We start from the raw sequence: 23,404 nt of genomic DNA, 5'->3' as shown, positions 1-23,404 counted from the left end.
ACTTTCGAACAATTACGAAGAGTTATCGACCATTGATTCCAAACTTCAAAGCTACATACGGCAATCATTCATGTTTACAACGCTTTTATTCAGTTATAAGTGGTTTAAGACTTTGGTCTGTCAGGGGACTATTTATTAACCCCCGATGTAAGATCCTTTTACAGAAATGTTACACTTTAAATAATCGTTTGAGTTCTTTACGTCTAGCCGGTGGCACCGGTACAGGAATTGTTCTACGCGACCTGAGAACAGATTGAGTTTTTTCATTCAATGAGTTTACGTGGCGTGTACAGTAAGTTTGATTGTTTCTGCATTTTGCGAAAAGAGAGTTGATCTCAAATATTATTGATGTGATGCTATAAACGTAAATACGATTTTTGTAAACAACGTGCTGATATGTCGTGCGCGCATGTTATTAATCGGGGTCATTTATGCTTTTTATTTTGCAGATCATTATCTTGGTAATTTACTGAGGAAAAAAAGTCTGCACTGTTCTTATCTCTTCTCTTTGGGTTTCATAAAAACATGATTGGGAAATTGGACTGCAAGATTACGATTTATTACAGTTATAAAAATTTACAAACAATTTTTTTTATAATAGGATCTCATTAGAATTCAAGTTCTTTTAGAATTTCCAAATAATTGTGCGATAATCCAATGAAGATGGCACCCATACACCCTCCGGGGACACTCAAGAATGTGGACATTGAAGTGCCGCATCATCACCGGAACTTTGACATTGAGAAAACAGACACTTACATACGCAAGACTGCAGTCATCGCACTATGGTACTTATTCAGCTTTGGGACGCTTATGTCAAATAAGTATATATTGTCAAATCTGAATGGTGACGCGGGAGTGCTTGGAGAAGCCCAGATGATGGCGTCAGCTGTGTTTGGTGCTTTCAAGTTGTACTTGCCGTGCTGCCTGTTTAAACATCACCATCATCCTGACGCACCTAGGTTGCACTTCTTCAGGAATATGGCAATTCTAGGGTGGATGAGGTAGGTGTTCTGATGGATGTGTCAGCTGTAAGTTATGTAAATGCATGGGTTACAGATCTTCCATGCTCCCCCAGTTATGTTAGATATGCTATACTCCCTGCCAAGTCTTGTTAGACCTGCTACACAGTATGCCCCCAGTTTTGTGAGACCTTCTATGCCCCCAGTCTTGTAAGACCTCCTATGCCCCCAGTTTTGTGAGACCTTCTATGCCCCCAGTCTTGTAAGACCTCCTATGCCCCTAGTTTTGTAAGTCCTCCTATGTCCCCAGTTTTGTAAGTCCTCCTATGCCCCCAGTTTTGTAAGACCTCCTATGCCCCCAATTTTGTAAGACCTCCTATATCCCCAGTTTTGTGAGACCTCCTATGTCCCCAGTTTTGTAAGTCCTCCTATGCCCCCAGTCTTGTAAGAGCTCCTATGCCCCCAGTTTTGTAAGACCTCCTATGCCCCCAGTTTTGTGAGACCTCCTATGTCCCCAGTTTTGTAAGACCTCCTATGCCCCCAGTTTTGTAAGTCCTCCTATGTCCCCAGTTTTGTGAGACCTCCTATGCCCCCAGTTTTGTAAGTCCTCCTATGCCCCCAGTTTTGTAAGTCCTCCTATGCCCCCAGTCTTGTAAGACCTCCAATGTCCCCAGTTTTGTGAGACCTCCTATGCCCCCAGTCTTGTAAGACCTCCTATGCCCCCAGTTTTGTAAGACCTCCTATGCCCCCAGTTTTGTAAGACCTCCTATGCCCCTAGTCTTGTAAGACCTCCTATGCCCCCAGTCTTGTAAGACCTCCAATGTCCCCAGTTTTGTGAGACCTCCTGTGCCCCCAGTCTTGTAAGACCTCCTATGCCCCCAGTTTTGTAAGACCTCCTATGCCCCCAGTTTTGTAAGACCTCCTATGCCCCCAGTTTTGTAAGTCCTCCTATGCCCCCAGTTTTGTCAGACCTCCTATGTCCCCAGTTTTGTAAGACCTTCTATGCCCCTAGTCTTGTAAGACCTCCTATGCCCCCAGTCTTGTAAGACCTCCAATGTCCCCAGTTTTGTGAGACCTCCAATGTCCCCAGTTTTGTGAGACCTCCTATGTCCCCAGTTTTGTAAGTCCTCCTATGCCCCCAGTTTTGTGAGACCTCCTATGCCCCCAGTTTTGTAAGTCCTCCTATGCCCCCAGTTTTGTAAGTCCTCCAATGCCCCCAGTTTTGTAAGTCCTCCTATGCCCCCAGTTTTGTCAGACCTCCTATGTCCCCAGTTTTGTGAGACCTCCTATGTCCCCAGTTTTGTAAGACCTCCTATGCCCCCCAGTTTTGTAAGACGTGCTATGCCTCCAGTTTTGTAAGTCCTCCTATGCCCCCAGTCTTGTAAGTCCTCCTATGCCCCCAGTCTTGTAAGACCTCCAATGTCCCCAGTTTTGTAAGACGTGCTATGCCCCCAGTTTTGTAAGACCTCCTATGCCCCCAGTTTTGTAAGACCTCCTATGCCCCCAGTCTTGTAAGACCTCCTATGTCCCCAGTTTTGTGAGACCTCCTATGTCCCCAGTCTTGTAAGACCTCCTATGTCCCCAGTTTTGTAAGACCTCCTATGTCCCCAGTTTTGTAAGACCTCCTATGTCCCCAGTCTTGTAAGACCTCCTATGTCCCCAGTTTTGTAAGACCTCCTATGTCCCCAGTCTTGTAAGACCTCCTATGTCCCCAGTCTTGTAAGACCTCCTATGTCCCCAGTTTTGTAAGACCTCCTATGTCCCCAGTTTTGTAAGACCTCCTATGTCCCCAGTTTTGTAAGACCTCCTATGCCCCCAGTCTTGTAAGACCTCCTATGTCCCCAGTTTTGTAAGACCTCCTATGCCCCCAGTCTTGTAAGACCTCCTATGTCCCCAGTTTTGTAAGACCTCCTATGTCCCCAGTTTTGTAAGACCTCCTATGCCCCCAGTCTTGTAAGACCTCCTATGTCCCCAGTTTTGTGAGACCTCCTATGTCCCCAGTCTTGTAAGACCTCCTATGTCCCCAGTTTTGTAAGACCTCCTATGTCCCCAGTTTTGTAAGACCTCCTATGTCCCCAGTCTTGTAAGACCTCCTATGTCCCCAGTTTTGTAAGACCTCCTATGCCCCCAGTCTTGTAAGACCTCCTATGTCCCCAGTTTTGTGAGACCTCCTATGTCCCCAGTCTTGTAAGACCTCCAATGTCCCCAGTTTTGTAAGACCTCCTATGTCCCCAGTTTTGTAAGACCTCCTATGTCCCCAGTCTTGTAAGACCTCCTATGTCCCCAGTTTTGTAAGACCTCCTATGTCCCCAGTCTTGTAAGACCTCCTATGTCCCCAGTCTTGTAAGACCTCCTATGTCCCCAGTTTTGTAAGACCTCCTATGTCCCCAGTTTTGTAAGACCTCCTATGTCCCCAGTTTTGTAAGACCTCCTATGTCCCCAGTCTTGTAAGACCTCCTATGTCCCCAGTTTTGTAAGACCTCCTATGTCCCCAGTCTTGTAAGACCTCCTATGTCCCCAGTCTTGTAAGACCTCCTATGTCCCCAGTTTTGTAAGACCTCCTATGTCCCCAGTTTTGTAAGACCTCCTATGTCCCCAGTTTTGTAAGACCTCCTATGCCCCCAGTCTTGTAAGACCTCCTATGTCCCCAGTTTTGTAAGACCTCCTATGTCCCCAGTCTTGTAAGACCTCCTATGTCCCCAGTTTTGTAAGACCTCCTATGTCCCCAGTTTTGTAAGACCTCCTATGTCCCCAGTTTTGTAAGACCTTCTATGCCCCCAGTCTTGTAAGTCCTCCTATGCCCCCAGTCTTGTAAGACCTCCTATGTCACCAGTTTTGTAAGACCTCCAATGTCCCCAGTTTTGTAAGACGTGCTATGCCCCCAGTTTTGTAAGACCTCCTATGCCCCCAGTTTTGTAAGACCTCCTATGCCCCCAGTTTTGTAAGACCTCCTATGCCCCCAGTTTTGTAAGACCTCCCATGTCCCCAGTTTTGTAAGACCTCCTATGCCCCTAGTCTTGTAAGACCTCCTATGCCCCCAGTCTTGTAAGAGCTCCTATGCCCCCAGTTTTGTAAGACCTCCTATGCCCCCAGTTTTGTAAGACCTCCTATGTCCCCAGTTTTGTAAGACCTCCTATGCCCCCCAGTTTTGTAAGACCTCCTATGCCCCTAGTCTTGTAAGTCCTCCTATGTCACCAGTTTTGTAAGACCTCCTATGTCACCAGTTTTGTAAGACCTCCTATGCCCCCAGTTTTGTCAGACCTCCAATGTCCCCAGTTTTGTAAGACCTCCTATGCCCCCCAGTTTTGTAAGACCTCCTATGCCCCCCAGTTTTGTAAGACCTCCTATGTCCCCAGTTTTGTAAGACCTCCTATGTCCCCAGTTTTGTAAGACCTCCTATGCCCCCCAGTTTTGTAAGACCTCCTATGCCCCCAGTTTTGTAAGACCTCCTATGCCCCCAGTTTTGTAAGACCTCCTATGTCCCCAGTTTTGTAAGACCTCCTATGCCCCCCAGTTTTGTAAGACCTCCTATGTCCCCAGTTTTGTAAGTCCTCCTATGCCCCCCAGTTTTGTAAGACCTCCTATGCCCCTAGTCTTGTAAGTCCTCCTATGTCACCAGTTTTGTAAGACCTCCTATGTCCCCAGTTTTGTAAGACCTCCTATGCCCCCCAGTTTTGTAAGACCTCCTATGCCCCCAGTTTTGTAAGACCTCCTATGTCCCCAGTTTTGTAAGACCTCCTATGTCCCCAGTTTTGTAAGACCTCCTATGTCCCCAGTTTTGTAAGACCTCCAATGTCCCCAGTTTTGTAAGACCTCCTATGTCCCCAGTTTTGTAAGACCTCCTATGCCCCCAGTTTTGTAAGACCTCTAATGTCCCCAGTTTTGTGAGACCTCCTATGCCCCCAGTTTTGTAAGACCTCCTATGCCCCCAGTTTTGTAAGACCTCCTATGCCCCCAGTTTTGTAAGACCTCCTATGTCCCCAGTTTTGTAAGACCTCCTATGCCCCCCAGTTTTGTAAGACCTCCTATGCCCCTAGTCTTGTAAGTCCTCCTATGTCACCAGTTTTGTAAGACCTCCTATGCCCCCAGTTTTGTAAGACCTCCTATGCCCCCAGTTTTGTAAGACCTCCTATGCCCCCAGTTTTGTAAGACCTCCTATGTCCCCAGTTTTGTAAGTCCTCCTATGCCCCCAGTTTTGTATCTTAGATTAACAGACTACCAGTAGTTTGCATGCACCCTCCCACCCAATCCCAACTGGGTTTACAAGTGATAATACAAAGGAAAATATAAATGTCAGATAATTTTTTCAAATCAATTGGAAGTCAATTTGGCATTTGATTCATACCTATTTCACATGTATATGTCATGTTCTTTGCACACACCTTTTACACATATATATGTCATGTCCTTTGCACACACCTTTTACGCATATGTCATGTCCTTCAACACACCCATTACACATATGTCATGTCCTTTGCACACACCCATTACACATATGTCATGTCCTTTGCACACACCTATTACACATATATATGTCATGTCCTTTGTACACACCTATTACACATATATATGTCATGTCCTTTGTACACACCTATTACACATTATATATGTCATGTCCTTTGCACACACCTTTTACACATGTATATGTTATGTCCTTTGCACACACCTTTTACACATAATATATGTCATGTCCTTTGCACACACCTTCTACGCATATATGTCATGTCCTTCAACACACCCATTACACATATATTTGTCATTCCTTTGCACACACCTTTTACACATGTATCTGTCATGTCCTTTGCACACACCTTTTACACACATATATGTAATGTCTTTTGCACACACCTTTTACACATATATATGTCATGTCCTTTACACATGTGCCTATTTCACATATATATATCATGTCCTTTGCGCACACCTATTACTCATATATTTCATGTCCTTTGCATACACCTATTACACATATATGTCATGTCCTTTGCACACACCTATTGCTCATATATTTTATGTCCTTTGCATACCTATTACACATATGTCATGTCCTTTGCACACACCTATTACACATATAAATGTCATGTCCTTTGAACACACCTTTTTTACATATATGTCATGTGCTTTGCACACTCCTTTTACACATATATATTCTATGTCCTTTGCACACACCTTTTACACATATATATGTAATGTCCTTTGCACACATCTTTTACACATATATGTCATGTCTTTTACACATGTACCTATTACACATATATATGTCATGTCTTTTACACATGTACCTATTACACATATATATGTCATGTCCTTTGCACACACCTATTACTCATATATGTCATGTCCTTTGCACACACCTTTTACACATATGTCATGTCCTTTGCACACACCTTTTACACATATGTCATGTCCTTTGCACACACCTATTACACATGTCATGTCCTTTACACATGTACCTATTACACATATATATGTCATGTCCTTTGCACACACCTATTACTCATATATTTCATGTCCTTTGCACACACCTTTTACACATATATATGACATGTCCTTTGTACACACCTATTACACATGTCATATCCTTTGCAAAGACCTTTTACGCCTATATTTCATGTCCCTTGAACACACCTATTACACATAATATATACATGCCTTGTCCTTTGCACACACCTTTCACACATATATTTCATGTTCTTTACAGGTTTGCTACCGTAGTTTGCTCTCTGATCAGCCTCAAGTATGTTGCGGTATCATTCACAGAGACGGTGAAGTCATCAGCACCCATCTTCACGGCCCTGTTCTCATGGATTATGATAGGTTAGCTTTAGTATCATCAAGAGACCATCATTAGGTCATGATGATATTAGGTCAGGTTATGTGACATGGTAATAACAAGATGGTATATTCCATGATAGACCAAGATCCTGAACTCACATACATTCTAATAGGTTATGTTGATCAACTTATGAGTAAAGTCAAACAAAGGCAAATTGAAGATCCAAACAATTTTTTTAACAATTGATGAAATAATGTTTTTAGGAAGAGCCTGGTAACTTCTAAGAAAGGGGTAAAAAAAGGACATGAGTGTTCCATGGGATTTAGAACATGAATTAACAAAAATCTCGCTAATGTGTTAGAAAACACTGCCACAAGACATTTTGAAATGCTTTTATACTAGATGTCACTGGGGTTGGGGTATAAAGGAAACTTCAGATTGCCTCGATAGAACTGAGATGTTTGAATTTTCAGGTGAGCGCTCAAGCCTGCCTGTCTACCTATCTTTGATCCCTGTGATGGGGGGGCTAGCACTTTGCACAGCAAATGAGCTCAGCTTTAACGTCATTGGATTCACTTCTGCTCTGATGAATAACCTGATGGACTGGTGAGTTGCAAGCACCCGTAGCGCCCCTCCCACTCCCTGAAATTAGAAGGGAATTACTAGCAGGTTTGGACTATGCGCTGCGTCATGTCTCTGTATTGCGGCCCCTATGGCCGCTTTTGCCCTGCCCCAGGCGTTTGCCCCCCGAACGAACTTACCAGTAGGGGCACGGCCGCTTTATGCCCCTACCAAATATTACAAGGCTTGTTACAGCTGTACAAACTGAAATGTTTTCTTGTTTTTAAAGACCAACTGTAAACGTTAATCTATATGTGTGTATATAATATTTATTAATTTATATATGTGTAATTAAGGGCCCAAATGTCCAAACGGGTAAAAGTTAGATAGTAAACTAAGACTCTCTCTGTAGGATAGGCCATGCGGGGGGATCTTTTTTAACTTTTTGTTAGGACAGATTTTGTTTTCACTGCACCACAAACTATCTGATAATTGTGTCACTTCCGTTTGAAGAATGTAGATCCTGCAAACGGAAGCCCAGTGTATCAATTTTCGCTCAGCTGTCTTCCTTGATTCTAGTCCTAGCTCTCTATAACTTGTCGTGTCATTTCGCGTTGTTTTCCGCTACCGTGGAAAGTTCCGTCTGTAAGTTGGCTTGTGATGGCGACATTTTCACACCTAAGATTCCTGCGCATGCGCTTCTAAGCTCTCTGCTGCGCCAGCCATACAACGCGGGCGTTAGGAAGGAGTTCATGAAGAGCAGCGTGGTCGTCAACTCGCGCGCGGCGTTCAGCCTCCTTGTACGCCCGTGGACGGCTATCGCAAGCACTGACCCCACGAACGGGACATAGCAGAAAAACAACACCCCTGTCACGATAGCTAGTGTGACAAGCGCACGCTTGTAGTGCGTGACGTTGAACTTCCGGCCGAACTGAGCTGTCTTGAGCGCTGTCACGGCCCTGACGTAACAGAATATGATAATGCTTAAGCAGAAGAACATCAGAACAGCCGCGATCACCATGTACTTCTCCCTGTTCGCTAACACTCGGATTCCGAGAACGATCCCGGCGAATAGCAACGACGCCAACCCGACGAGGAGCACTCGGGTGTTCGTGACAAGGCTTCGATAGCGTCGGCCTGAGGTGACGGCGAGGTATCGATCCACACTTGTGGCGGTAATGATGAAGAAGGACGGTACGCAAACCACGTGGGAGACCACATCTCCCGTCTGCAAAATCACGCAGAACTGCTCGTAGTCCCCGCGCATTGCGAGCACCTTGCGCGCGATATAAAGTGGCTGGACCAGCACCCCCACGCCGAAATCCGTGAATGCAAGGAGGCAGATAAGGGCATGCGAAGGCTTGCGGAGGCTGGGGGTACGCGTGATGGACAGTATAACGAACAAGTTGAGTGCCACAGTTGGGATTATTAGCACGGCGTTGATGATGCACACGAGGAGATCGCTGGTCCGGTCCCATTGCGACGGATCTGTGTTCTGCGACTGCGACAGTAAATACTGCACACAAAGACGTGTAGAAGACGAATTCATCTGTTTGGTTAAATAGTTAGCGCCTGATCAAACCATGTCTTTATTACACAACACTAAAATGTCTTCCGCCCTTTCGTCCAGCTCCTGTGTGCAGGGCTATCGGTACGAACACTCGCCGCGTGATGTCTGCTGCTGTTGTATATCCCGCTATTAACGTGTTGACAGATTGAAAGCCTGATCTTTTCCCCTTTACAAACTTGAATGGAGAATGCACTTATACTCTGACCTGCCGACGCAACCGCTGCTCTTAAATGAGACTCAGACTTTTCATGTCTTTAGATCCTAACGTCTATCTCTTATCTTCCGTATGAAACAAAGCTTCCGTCTACATATGGGCTATAATTTAGCAAAGGCTCCAAGAATTCCTCATGGATAGATCCCGCAAAACTGAAAATTGCGATACTCGTTCCCGCGGCTCGATCTCGTCGGATCTGCGACTACCCTTTCAATACCGCTTTATTCAGCCGATACACTGCACGGCTGTACATGTACTATGTTATCTTGTCTTCCTTATCCGAGAGTCTAGCGCGAAGTCGCTCACTTTGATAATCCTATTGTAGCCGTGTTAGCGTTGTCTTCGCGGCGGCGATCGGCATCTACTTGCTTCACCGTCACCTAAAACTCTTAAACGCTCTGTTAGCACAATCGCGAAACTGTCAGCATCAAGTAGATATACCACTCATTCACCTGCCAAGCAATTTAGCAGCTCTTGTTCTCCAGACGGATTCCATTCGCTGTATAAGTGCAGCTCTTGACACGTTATCAAGTTAGATGATTTTCTGTTTGCTGATTGTTATTTACTGTAGGCTTGAAGATCTTTCAAGCCCGGCTTACCGCTTTGCCTCTAGAGCAAGTTAGTGAATACCCCGAAAGGCTCGCCCGTCGATATGGTGACGGTGAAGACGGCCGCCACAAACTGCAAAGACCTGCGGGAGATTCAAACGTTTTATCCAAATCGTAAAGGAGCGTTGATGGGAAAAACCTGCGATAGCAACGAGCCTTCTTATCAGATTTATTCAGATTATTGTCTCAAGAAAGATATTCATAAGGTGCACGCCGTAAAAGCTATTTATAATTAGAATGTAAGGTGTGTTTTTATGTTCTCGCAACGCACAAGGATATAAAAAAAATTTAAGTGGCAATGGCCTTTTAGTCCGCGCGCGCAAGTACTTAGTCCTGGGATAATCTGACTGCCTCACCACCTGTCGTCACGCATGAGTTAAGCGCGAATGCTAAGCTCGCTACTCCCCTACTGGCACCTATAAAGAAAAGTGAAGTTATTATAGGGAGCTACAATAACCTCTAGTTCATTTCCAGGGCTAGTCAGTAACGATTACGGCCGTTATCGTTGAGATCTTGGACTACATCCAAGAATAGTCGGAATACCTTGTGAACCTTGCTTTAGACGAGGTTCTGTCGGGTCTGGCTCTTAATTGTACTAAAAGGTCTGTATACGAGTCAGAGAGACGTTCACGGCACCATAGGCCCCAAACAAGATACAAGTGAAGAAAATGAGTTAGCCGTTGTCGTGAAAGAGTGGAATTACCTTTACCGAGAGCGCAGCCTTTGCGATAAACGACTTTCATCTGATAACTTTGCTTAGCTAGCTAAATGAATCTCACTTTAAGAAGACGTTCTATATTTTTTTAAATGCTTTTTTATACATTGATGTAATTAGCACCCCTTACCCGTGGTAAAAGATCTGAAATTTTAATGAGCTCTGTAGGAAAAGCAACCTGTTTTTTCATTAAAACTTCGATAAGCAGCTCTGCAAACACAATTAAAATTTAAACTCTTTCTAATCGTTCTTATTGGTGCATGCCATATTATATTTGGGTTTTCGTGTAACTGCGTCTTTAGTATTTCTAAATTAGAAATTGCTAGAGTAAAGTTCATTTTTTTTTCGAGATAAGACTCAGGATGGCTCACAGTCCCTTTGGTTGTTTTTGAGCGGGCTCGCTTTGACACAAAGGCCGTTTTATCCGTGCTAGCTTATTAGCACCTTGGAATATCGTGGAGATTAGACATGGTTCCCCATTCAATTGAAATTACCGGTTTGTCATTTATTATCATGCGTATATTTTTATGTTTATGAAATTCCTATTTTTCAATGACGCAAATTCGCACACGTTTATTTATTCTTATTAGGAAACTTTGCAAAAAGTCGAAATAGCCGAGTAATGGCTATATTTTAGTAATGTTTAAAAGACAAGTGGTGCATAGACGAGCAAAGGAAACACAGTCGAAATTGTAAGCAATATTTGCTTTTATCACTTCGTTGTAGGAACTGCTCATGAGATGGTAACAAATATCTGTGATCTGTGGGGCTGAATTGTTTTCTCATGCATATTCTCTTGTTAGATGCAATTGAAGGAGTATTGCTCAATTGATTTCTTGGTTGTAATTAAGCACACACTTCAAAAGCCTGATTTCCTATTTTTCATCCCTATTGTTCCAAAGACTGTACACAAATTGCTTTAGGCGTTGCGTTTGCGCGTTTAAAACATCCGCCAAGAATAAGACCCTTTTATCTTTCATTAGGTCTTATACAAGTATTAGAATAAGACCCTATTATCTTTCATTTGGTCTTATGAAATTATTGAAATAAGACTCTTGCATCTTTTATTTGGTCTTATACAATTATTAGTTTTCTTTATCAAACCTTTTTGAGCGCTTCATAGATGAATTTGCGATTCTTTTCCTTACCGTGTTAGACGCGAATTTCCCCTTTACTCCCGCAGGTTGTTTACGTTTGGTAAAAAAAAAGACAGCGTAAAGACAAACGTAAAAAAAGACCAAAGTAAGCTTTGGGAACACGGTATTTCTTAATAAACTAAAAGCAGATTGGCAGTGTATTTACTTAAATTCTTAAATGGATATTCCCTTAAGGCGAGGGGTGGCGTCAAGGTATTTAATAAATATACTTAAAACTATTTAAGTTATCATTTAATTAGGAAGTCTCGCTGGGAGTTAGATATCTCTAGCAGAAATACAAATATTTCACGGCTAACCTGAGCTCTATTGATCGAAAAATAAGCAAAAGCGGCGTCACGCAAGCATTCGAGTACAGCAATGTCACGGCTATGTCACGGGCTGCGTTGCGTGAGATGCTTTGCCCGTGGATCCCAATGCTCAGTACTACCACTACAAATGGTGTGTAACAAACGAACATCCCTAGCGTGACAAGCGCTAGCGTGACCAAAACCTTGCGGTATTTGAGGAGCTCCATGACTCTAGCTGTTGCGTGACTTAACTGCTGCATCGGCATACGGAGGCAGAGGACCACCTTTTGGCGCTTCTTCAAAACAAAGTGTGAGTGGACGAACGAAATAGTGATGAGCGCTAGAACCACGCACATGAGACTGGCTGAAATAGTCATATACTTTTTGCCATTCGTCACAATTCGTGTGGATAACGATGTCGCGGCGAACAAGACCGATGCGAGACCGAGTAGCCCTACACGTGAGGTGGTCACTAGTTTGCGATAGTGCACGCCCGTAGTCACTGCAAGCCAGCGGTCGACGCTTGTAGCGCACATGATAAAGAACCCGGGCGCACAGATCACGTGGGAGAGGATATTTCCCGCCTGAACTAGCCCGCAGACAACGTGATGCGTCCCTATCATCACAGCCACTTTCCGCGCTATAAAGACCGGCTCCACGAGGATCGCCACGCCCAGATTGGTGGATGCTAGAAACGCCATTAACACGTACGAGGGCTTGCGAAGAGCTTGGCTCCTCAGAATAGCGAGGAGAATGGAGGCGTTTAGTGCTAAAGTCGGTGATATCAGGATTCCATTCAAGACACACAGTAGCATATCATTAGTTCGGTTCCATGAGCTAGAGTCCTGGGATTCTGCTAGAATGTAGCCATTGCAAAGCTCGCTGGAGTTTGTCATCCCTTTTCCCTGCTTTCCTATTTCGACCACCTGTGACGCCTCCCCTTTAGACTCCCTTGTTAGCTACTACAAGCACTGCTAAAGGCACGTGTAATTCTCTCTTGGTAGTCTTGTATGGCCGAGCTTTCAATCCGTGCTTCGCTAGCTAGATGGGGTCGCACGCTTGACCACCCCACGTTAGGTGCCTCGCTATCTGACCACTGTTTCCCCGTGCCATCATGAAACCCCTTTCCCCATTAAGAGAGAATATCGTTTTTATACGCTGGAAGCCTTTAAACCAATAAATTTCACAATATAAGACTAGGGGCTAATGGATTAAAGTGTCATTTCTTTTCTCTTAGAATTTGTTGTGATTTGTGATCGCATTAAAGCTTCACACTTCTCCCTTTTACCCTGAAGTTCTTCCGAAAACGGAAGCGGTCTTCTAGGGTTAAAAAGGAGCCTTTAGCAAAGAGGACGAAGACATTGCCAACGACAACAAAAAGCGTTGAATTTTTTATTAACACTGGAAAGCATGCACGCCATGTTTTGTGTCTGATACTAATGACTAAACCGCGATTAACCATGCATGACAACGCTTTGTGGAATTTATAGCTAATTAATCTTGTTACCATGTAGACAAAAATATTCAAATATTTCTTATTAAGAAATTAGGGAGAGGAGCAAGCTAATTACGTCTTTTAGCGTGTAGAGCTTTCGTGTTTTCGTCCCCATGGCCAGCCATCCATCATAAGAGGGTCTGGTAGGAAGAGCAGCCATCACGTACCGAAGTCGGCACCTGTTGTTGACAAGAACGCCTTTCATTTGGAGAGGAAATCCATCATGAAATCACTCAATAACGACTTGCGAGTTGCTGCATTTATTCAAATTTGATTTATTCTAATGACAGGTAATATTGTGTGCGTTTAGAGCGTTTCTCGTATTAATTCATATGACACTGTTACAGTATCAGAGAGTCACTTGCTGATAGAGTCGATCATGAAAAAAGTGCCTATATAAAAATCTTAACTTAATATGGACTCAAATATTTTATATGCAATTTTCTATCCTCCTTTTCCTTTAAATTCAAATTGTATATTCAAGGATATTCTCCCTTTAACGTTTTTTTTACTCAGGGATTCGTCCTGGTAGTTTACAGCGGTTGTCTTTTGTCTCTCGCTCTTTTTTGAAAATTGTGCCAACATGACGAAAGACCATATCACCTGACCTGAACCAGATAGAAAATGTTTGGAGCATTTTCACATCACCTGCCTTCTTCCACTCTGTGCCAAAACTACAAGATAGTATTTTTATCATATATAATACTTATCATACTGTTACATAAAACTTGTTTATTTTTACCCAATTAAAAATGCACTAACTTTTCCTACAACCTGTACTTCGATATTGAAGAAAGCTGCACCTTTAGAGAAAGAAATAGGGCATATTGGGAGGTGGCACGATATTGAAATATTAAGAAGATCTTGCGGGGGCACAGCAACGTACCTACTGGTAATTTTCTTGCCGGCCTCCAGCTCACACTCGGCCCTGCTGATTTATATATCTTTGAATTCGTTGTACCAAACAGAATTTCACTTTATCAGTTTTTCAATCCCTGAAGAATGTGCCATGTTGCTCATGTTAACGGGATTACTTTTACGAAGTAGTAAGAGGGCACTGTTTTGACTGTTTCAAGCATCATATTGCTAATTGTCGCCTGCTGATGTCTTGGAAAATTCCACGAAGTAATCAAAACATAATTCCTTATTTTCTCAGGTTAATACTTAAATGCCACACTTACTATGTTTCTGATATTCGCAGCGTTCAAAACGTGTTTTCCAAGAAACTCCTCAGCAATGAGCAGTCTTCCTACAGGTATGTCTAGCGAGAACCATCTCGACTCGTTGTGTTCTTTTCGTATTGTTACACCAACAATATTAGATTATGTAGCATTGTTTGCACGAAAGAAGTTATTCTGAACGAAAACATCGTTTCTCCATGCTCTTTCCCATTTTTGCAATTAATTGCTCTTTTCCGCAGTGCTCCGGAACTCCAATTCTACACGAGTGCTGCGTCTCTAGTCGTTCAGTTTCCCTTTTGGTTCTTTTTCATGGTAAGACCTTTTACATATGAACTATTTGATAGGTCTTCCTGAAAGTATTCTTGCATTTTTGTTTATGATTTTAGCCTGTTTTTATGTGTGTTATCCCTGTCTTAGCCATGTGGGTGTTATCCCCGTCTTAGCCATGTGGGTGTTATCCCTGTCTTAGCCATGTGGGTGTTATCCCTGTCTTAGCCATGTGGGTGTTATCCCTGTCTTAGCCATATGGGTGTTATCCCTGTCTTAGCCATGTGGGTGTTATCCCTGTCTTAGCCATGTGGGTGTTATCCCTGTCTTATCCATGTGGGTGTTATCCTCGTCTTAGCCATGTTGGTCTTATCCCTGTCTTATCCATGTGGGTGTTATCACTGTTTTAGCCATGTGGGTGTTATCCCTGTCTTATCCATGTGGGTGTTATCCCTGTCTTAGCCATGTGGGTATTATCCCTCTCTTAGCCATGTGGGTGTTATCCCTGTCTTAGCCATGTGGGTGTTATCCCCGTCTTAGCCATGTGGGTGTTATCCCTGTCTTAGCCATGTGGGTGTTATCCCTGTCTTAGCCATGTGGGTGTTATCCCTGTCTTAGCCATATGGGTGTTATCCCTGTCTTAGCCATGTGGGTGTTATCCCTGTCTTAGCCATGTGGGTGTTATCCCTGTCTTATCCATGTGGGTGTTATCCTCGTCTTAGCCATGTTGGTCTTATCCCTGTCTTATCCATGTGGGTGTTATCACTGTTTTAGCCATGTGGGTGTTATCCCTGTCTTATCCATGTGGGTGTTATCCCTGTCTTAGCCATGTGGGTATTATCCCTCTCTTAGCCATGTGGGTGTTATCCCTGTCTTAGCCATGTGGGTGTTATCCCCGTCTTAGCCATGTGGGTGTTATCCCTGTCTTAGCCATGTGGGTGTTATCCCTGTCTTAGCCATGTGGGTGTTATCCCTGTCTTAGCCATATGGGTGTTATCCCTGTCTTAGCCATGTGGGTGTTATCCCTGTCTTAGCCATGTGGGTGTTATCCCTGTCTTATCCATGTGGGTGTTATCCTCGTCTTAGCCATGTTGGTCTTATCCCTGTCTTATCCATGTGGGTGTTATCACTGTTTTAGCCATGTGGGTGTTATCCCTGTCTTATCCATGTGGGTGTTATCCCTGTCTTAGCCATGTGGGTATTATCCCTCTCTTAGCCATGTGGGTGTTATCCCTGTCTTAGCCATGTGGGTGTTATCCCTGTCTTAGCCATGTGGGTGTTATCCCTGTCTTAGCCATGTGGGTGTTATCCCTGTCTTAGCCATGTGGGTGTTATCCCTTTCTTAGCCATATGGGTGTTATCCCTGTCTTATCCATGTGGTTGTTTTCCCAGTCTTATCCATATGGGTGTTATCCCTGTCTTAGCCATGTGGGTGTTCTCCCTGTCTTATCCATGTGGGTGTTATCCCTGTCTTATCCATGTGGGTGTTTTCCCTGTCTTAGCCATGTGGTTGTTATCCCTGTTTTAGCCATGTGGGTGTTATCCCTTTCTTAGCCATATGGGTGTTATCCCTTTCTTAGCCATGTGGGTGTTATCCCTGTCTTAGCCATGTGGGTGTTATCCCCGTCTTATCCATGTGGGTGTTATCCCTGTTTTAGCCATGTTGGTGTTATCACTGTCTTAGCCATGTGGGTGTTATCCCTGTCTTATCCATGTGGGTGTTATCCTCGTCTTAGCCATGTGGGTGTTATCCCTGTCTTATCCATGTGGGTGTTATCCTCGTCTTAGCCATGTGGGTGTTATCCCTGTTTTAGCCATGTGGGTGTTATCCCTTTCTTAGACATATGGGTGTTATCCCTGTCTTATCCATGTGGTTGTTTTCCCAGTCTTATCGATGTGGGTGTTATCCCTGTCCTAGCCATGTGGGTGTTATCCCTGTCTTATCCATGTGGTTGTTATCCCCGTCTTAGCCATGTGGGTGTTATCCCTTTCATAGCAATATGGGTGTTATCCCTGTCTTAGCCATGTGGGTGTTATCCCTTTCTTAGCCATGTGGGTGTTATCCCTTTCTTAGCCATATGGGTGTTATCCCTTTCTTAGCCATGTGGGTGTTATCCCTGTCTTAGCCATGTGGGTGTTATCCCTGTTTTAGCCATGTGGGTGTTATCCCTGTCTTAGCCATGTGGGTGTTATCCCTGTCTTAGCCATGTGGGTGTTATCCCTGTTTTATCCATGTGGGTGTTATCCCTGTCTTAGCCATGTGGGTGTTATCCCTGTCTTATCCATGTGGGTGTTATCCTCGTCTTAGCCATGTTGGTCTTATCCCTGTTTTAACCATGTGGGTGTTATCCCTTTCTTAGCCATGTGGGTGTTATCCCCGTCTTAGCCATATTGGTGTTATCCCTGTCTTAGCCATGTGGGTGTTATCCCTGTCTTAGCCATGTGGGTGCTATCCCTTTCTTAGCCATGTGGGTGTTATCACTGTTTTAGCCATTTTGGTGTTATCACTGTTTTAGCCATGTGGGTGTTATCCCTGTCTTATCCATGTGGGTGTTATCCCTGTCTTATCCGTGTGCGTGTTATTCCTGTCTTAGCCATGTGAGTGTTATCCCTGTCTTAGCCATGTGGGTGTTATCCCTTTCTTAGCCATATGGGAGTTATCCCTTTCTTAGCCATGTGGGTGTTATCCCTGTCTTAGCCATGTGGGTGTTATCCCCGTCTTATCCATGTGGGTGTTATCCCTGTTTTAGCCATGTGGGTGTTATCCCTTTATCCCTTTCTTAGCCATATGGGTGTTATCCCTGTCTTATCCATGTGGTTGTTTTCCCTGTCTTAGCCATGTGGGTGTTATCCCTGTCCTAGCCATGTGGGTGTTATCCCTGTCTTATCCATGTGGGTGTTATCCCTGTCTTAGCCATGTGGGTGTTATCCCTGTTTTAGCCATGTGTGTGTTATCCCTTTCTTAGCCATGTGGGTGTTATCCCTGCCTTATCCATGTGGGTGTTATCCCTGTTTTAGCCATGTGGGTGCTATCCCTGTCTTAGCCATGTGGGTGTTATCCCTTTCTTAGCCATGTGGGTGTTATCCCCGTCTTAGCCATATGGGTGTTATCCCTGTCTTAGCCATGTTGGTGTTATCCCTGTCTTAGCCATGTGGGTGTTATCCCCGTCTTAGCCATGTGGGTGTTATCCCTTTCTTAGCCATGTGGGTGTTATCCCTGTCTTAGCCATGTGGGTGTTATCCCTGTTTTAGCCATGTGGGTGTTATCCCTTTCTTAGCCATGTGGGTGTTATCCCCGTCTTATCCATGTGGGTGTTATCCCTGTTTTAGCCATGTGGGTGTTATCCCTTTCTTAGCCATGTGGGTGTTATCCCTGTCTTAGCCATGTGGGTGTTATCCCTGTCTTAGCCATGTGGGTGTTATCCCTGTCTTAGCCATGTGGGTGTTATCCCTGTTTTAGCCATGTGGGTGTTATCCCTTTCTCAGCCATGTGAGTGTTATCCCTGTCTTAGCCATGTGGGTGTTATCCCTGTTTTAGCCATGTGTGTGTTATCCCTTTCTTAGCCATGTGGGTGTTATCCCTTTCTTAGCCATATGGGTGTTATCCCTGTCTTATCCATGTGGTTGTTTTCCCAGTCTTATCCATGTGGGTGTTATCCCTGTCTTAGCCATGTGGGTGTTCTCCCTGTCTTATCCATGTGGGTGTTATCCCTGTCTTATCCATGTGGGTGTTTTCCCTGTCTTAGCCATGTGGGTGTTATCCCTGTCTTAGCCATGTGGGTGTTATCCCTGTCTTAGCCATGTGGGTGTTATCCCTTTGCAGGACATCCAAGTCAAGCTTCAGTCCATGGATTACCTGATGATGTTTATGCTAGTCTTCAATGGCTTCCTGTTCTACATGCAGAGTCTGACGGCCTACGCACTCATGTCTCTTATATCTCCCGTAACATTCAGGTAGATAAAAACACACCTACCTTCTTACATCACCCTGGCACACATGCACACCTACAACACCTTGCACTTTGCAGTTTTTCAGTTCTTACAGGTACGCTAACTGAATCAGCATCGTTACACTAGAACAGTCTATCAACCGTTCATCAACACCTACCTCAACCCTAGCGCCGTGTAGCGTGTAGTGATGATTGTACCCCCTGTAGCGTGTAGTACTGATTGTTGTACACCGTGTAGCGTGTAGTGCTGATTGTTGTACACCGTGTAGCGTGTAGTGCTGATTGTTGTACACCATGTAGCGTGTAGTGCTGATTGTTGTACACCGTGTAGCGTGTAGTGATGATTGTACCCCGTGTAGCGTGTAGTGCTGATTGTTGTACCCCGTGAAGCGTGTAGTGCTGATTGTTGTACACCGTGTAGCGTGTAGTGCTGATTGTTGTACACCGTGTAGCGTGTAGTGCTGATTGTTGTACACCGTGTAGCGTGTAGTGCTGATTGTTGTACACCGTGTAGCGTGAAGTGCTGATTGTTGTGATCCGTGTAGCGTGTAGTGCTGATTGTTGTACCCCGTGTAGCGTGTAGTACTGATTGTTGTACTTCGTGTAGCGTGTAGTGCTGATTGTTGTACACCGTGTAGCGTGTAGTGCTGATTGTTGTACACCGTGTAGCCTGTAGTGCTGATTGTTGTACACCGTGTAGCGTGTAGTGCTGATTGTTGTACACCGTGTAGCGTGTAGTGCTGATTGTTGTACACCGTGTAGCGTGTAGTGCTGATTGTTTTACACCGTGTAGCGTGAAGTGCTGATTGTTGTGATCCGTGTAGCGTGTAGTGCTGATTGTTGTACCCCGTGTAGCGTGTAGTGCTGATTGTTGTACTCCGTGTAGCGTGTAGTGCTGATTGTTGTACACCGTGTAGCGTGTAGTGCTGATTGTTGTACACCGTGTAGCGTGTAGTGCTGATTGTTGTGATCCTTGTAGCGTGTAGTGCTGATTGTTGTACTCCGTGTAGCGTGTAGTGCTGATTGTTGTACCCCGTGTAGCGTGTAGTGCTGATTGTTGTACACCGTGTAGCGTGTAGTGCTGATTGTTGTACTCCGTGTAGCGTGTAGTGCTGATTGTTGTACTCCGTGTAGCGTGTAGTGCTGATTGTTGTACACCGTGTAGCGTGTAGTGCTGATTGTTGTATCCCGTGTAGCGCTGATTGTTGTCCACGTGTAGCGTGTAGTGCTGATTGTTGTACACCGTGTAGCGCTGATTGTTGTACACCGTGTAGCGCTGATTGTTGTACACCGTGTAGCGTGTAGTGCTGATTGTTGTACACCGTGTAGCGTGTAGCGCTGATTGTTGTACACCGTGTAGCGCTGATTGTTGTACACCGTGTAGCGTGTAGTGCTGATTGTTGTAAACCGTGTAGCGTGTATTGCTGATTGTTGTACACCGTGTAGCGTGTATTGCTGATTGTTGTACACCGTGTAGCGTGTAGTGCTGATTGTTGTACCCCGTGTAGCGTGTAGTGCTGATTGTTGTACCCCGTGTAGCGTGTAGTGCTGATTGTTGTACCCCGTGTAGCGTGTAGTGCTGATTGTTGTACCCCGTGTAGCGTGTAGTGCTGATTGTTGTACCCCGTGTAGCGTGTAGCGCTGATTGTTGTACACCGTGTAGCGTGTAGTGCTGATTGTTGTACCCCGTGTAGCGTGTAGTGCTGATTGTTGTACACCGTGTAGCGTGTAGTGCTGATTGTTGTACTCCGTGTAGCGTGTAGTGCTGATTGTTGTACTCCGTGTAGCGTGTAGTGCTGATTGTTGTACACCGTGTAGCGTGTAGTGCTGATTGTTGTACTCCGTGTAGCGTGTAGTGCTGATTGTTGTACACCGTGTAGCGTGTAGTGCTGATTGTTGTACACCGTGTAGCGTGTAGTGCTGATTGTTGTACACCGTGTAGCGTGTAGTGCTGATTGTTGTACACCGTGTAGCGTGTAGTGCTGATTGTTGTACACCGTGTAGCGTGTAGCGCTGATTGTTGTACACCGTGTAGCGTGTAGTGCTGATTGTTGTACACCGTGTAGCGTGTAGTGCTGATTGTTGTACTCCGTGTAGCGTGTAGTGCTGATTGTTGTACACCGTGTAGCGTGTAGTGCTGATTGTTGTACACCGTGTAGCGTGTAGTGCTGATTGTTGTACACCGTGTAGCGTGTAGTGCTGATTGTTGTACCCCGTGTAGCGTGTAGTGCTGATTGTTGTACCCCGTGTAGCGTGTAGTGCTGATTGTTGTACACCGTGTAGCGTGTAGTGCTGATTGTTGTACCCCGTGTAGCGTGTAGTGCTAATTGTTGTACACCGTGTAGCGTGTAGTGCTGATTGTTGTACACCGTGTAGCGTGTAGTGCTGATTGTTGTACCCCGTGTAGCGTGTAGTGCTGATTGTTGTACACCGTGTAGCGTGTAGTGCTGATTGTTGTACCCCGTGTAGCGTGTAGTGCTGATTGTTGTACACCGTGTAGCGTGTAGTGCTGATTGTTGTACCCCGTGTAGCGTGTAGTGCTGATTGTTGTACACCCTGTAGCGTGTAGTGCTGATTGTTGTACACCGTGTAGCGTGTAGTGCTGATTGTTGTACCGTGTAGCGTGTAGTGCTGATTGTTGTACTCCGTGTAGCGTGTATTGCTGATTGTTGTACTCCGTGTAGCGTGTAGTGCTGATTGTTGTACACCGTGTAGCGTGTAGTGCTGATTGTTGTACACCGTGTAGTGCTGATTGTTGTACACCGTGTAGCGTGTAGTGCTGATTGTTGTACCCCGTGTAGCGTGTAGTGCTGATTGTTGTACACCGTGTAGCGTGTAGTGCTGATTGTTGTACCCCGTGTAGCGTGTAGTGCTGATTGTTGTACACCGTGTAGCGTGTAGTGCTGATTGTTGTACCCCGTGTAGCGTGTAGTGCTGATTGTTGTACACCGTGTAGCGTGTAGTGCTGATTGTTGTACACCGTGTAGCGTGTAGTGCTGATTGTTGTACCGTGTAGCGTGTAGTGCTGATTGTTGTACTCCGTGTAGCGTGTAGTGCTGATTGTTGTACTCCGTGTAGCGTGTAGTGCTGATTGTTGTACTCCGTGTAGCGTGTAGTGCTGATTGTTGTACACCGTGTAGCGTGTAGTGCTGATTGTTGTACACCGTGTAGCGTGTAGTGCTGATTGTTGTACACCGTGTAGCGTGTAGTGCTGATTGTTGTACTCCGTGTAGCGTGTAGTGCTGATTGTTGTACCCCGTGTAGCGTGTAGTGCTGATTGTTGTACACCCTGTAGCGTGTAGTGCTGATTGTTGTACACCGTGTAGCGTGTAGTGCTGATTGTTGTACCCCGTGTAGCGTGTAGTGCTGATTGTTGTACACCGTGTAGCGTGTAGTGCTGATTGTTGTACCCCGTGTAGCGTGTAGTGCTGATTGTTGTACACCGTGTAGCGTGTAGTGCTGATTGTTGTACACCGTGTAGCGTGTAGTGCTGATTGTTGTACCCCGTGTAGCGTGTAGTGCTGATTGTTGTACCCCGTGTAGCCTGTAGTGCTGATTGTTGTACACCGTGTAGCGTGTAGTGCTGATTGTTGTACACCGTGTAGCGTGTAGTGCTGATTGTTGTACTCCGTGTAGTGTGTAGTGCTGATTGTTGTACACCGTGTAGCGTGTAGTGCTGATTGTTGTACACCGTGTAGCGTGTAGTGCTGATTGTTGTACTCCGTGTAGCGTGTAGTGCTGATTGTTGTACACCGTGTAGCGTGAAGTGCTGATTGTTGTACTCTCTTGTAGCGTGTCCAACACCGTGAAGCGTGCCGTGCTCATCTGGATCTCCGTGCTGATGTTTGGGAATGAGGTGTCTGCCCTAAGTGCTCTCGGGACCATGATCGTCACGTGTGGCGTGTTTCTGTACCAGCGTGCAAAGCGGCAAGAGGCAGAGCAAATGGCGGCGGAGAAAGGCACGATGCATGTGCAGCAGACCGTTTAGGGACTGGGGCCAACTCCATGCGGGAAATAAAAACTTACTAGTGCTTCACGGGGAACGCAAATATGTCAATGTATTTCAAGTAGAGCTAAGTCAGCGGTTTTCAACATTATTTCTATGAACTCGATACTCAAACATCATCATTTAACTCTTGTTCGTTAGCGGATACGGAGGTTTTTATTTGTTAAGGGTTGATTGTATTTTTGTTGAGCAAGTTATGTGACGCAGGCTCGGGGTTTTATAGCCCAAATACGAGAAAAGCGATGAATTCCGGGGGATATTTTGTCTTTTTTATCAGTAGTAGTATAGCGGGTATCAATAGCCGATCTACTTTATTACTGTTTCTCCCACATGGAGCACTCCGCTATGAGGACACATCTCTAAAGCAGGCAAGTAGAGGGAAATGGTAAATTTAAAGAGAGCTGTGCGGTGTGTTCATGTATTTTTGTTTTATAAATGGGTTTTGGATATTTTTGAGTCGACCCTCTTTCATCTCTGACTGAAATTGTTCTGATTTGCTTCAGCCATAAGTAACGCAAAAAAGCTTTATGTAACGCACATAGACTATACGTAACACATATGTAAGCTATATGTTACGCACATAAGCTATGCGTAACGCACGTAAGCTATATGTAACGTTTATAAGCTATACGTAACGCACATAAGCTATGCGTAA

General features: G+C 44.8%; 2 protein-coding genes across 2 annotated transcripts; one reads left to right on the top strand and one right to left on the bottom strand.

The window, feature by feature from the left end:
- Positions 1-8: 8 nt before the first annotated feature.
- LOC5509383 (solute carrier family 35 member E2A) lies at positions 9-23,198 on the top strand. Its single transcript, XM_032378309.2, has 8 exons — positions 9-292; positions 450-1,004; positions 6,664-6,779; positions 7,212-7,344; positions 14,547-14,600; positions 14,766-14,838; positions 18,617-18,747; positions 22,536-23,198. The coding sequence occupies exons 2-8, from the start codon at positions 658-660 to the stop codon at positions 22,729-22,731; spliced, it is 1,050 nt and encodes a 349-aa protein (XP_032234200.1). The 5' UTR covers positions 9-292; positions 450-657; the 3' UTR covers positions 22,732-23,198.
- LOC116616253 (histamine H2 receptor-like) lies at positions 7,849-10,516 on the bottom strand. Its single transcript, XM_032378310.2, has 2 exons — positions 10,395-10,516; positions 7,849-9,774 (listed from the first exon to the last, which is right to left on the bottom strand). Exon 2 carries the CDS (start codon positions 8,846-8,848, stop codon positions 7,904-7,906), a length of 945 nt encoding a protein of 314 aa, XP_032234201.1. The 5' UTR covers positions 8,849-9,774; positions 10,395-10,516; the 3' UTR covers positions 7,849-7,903.
- Positions 23,199-23,404: the final 206 nt, after the last annotated feature.

The sequence above is a fragment of the Nematostella vectensis genome, chromosome 3, assembly GCF_932526225.1.
Source record: "Nematostella vectensis chromosome 3, jaNemVect1.1, whole genome shotgun sequence".
NCBI classification, from domain to species: domain Eukaryota; kingdom Metazoa; phylum Cnidaria; class Anthozoa; order Actiniaria; family Edwardsiidae; genus Nematostella; species Nematostella vectensis.
The sequence above is the reverse complement of the archived record's forward strand: the minus strand, read 5'-3'. Positions and strand labels throughout refer to the sequence as shown.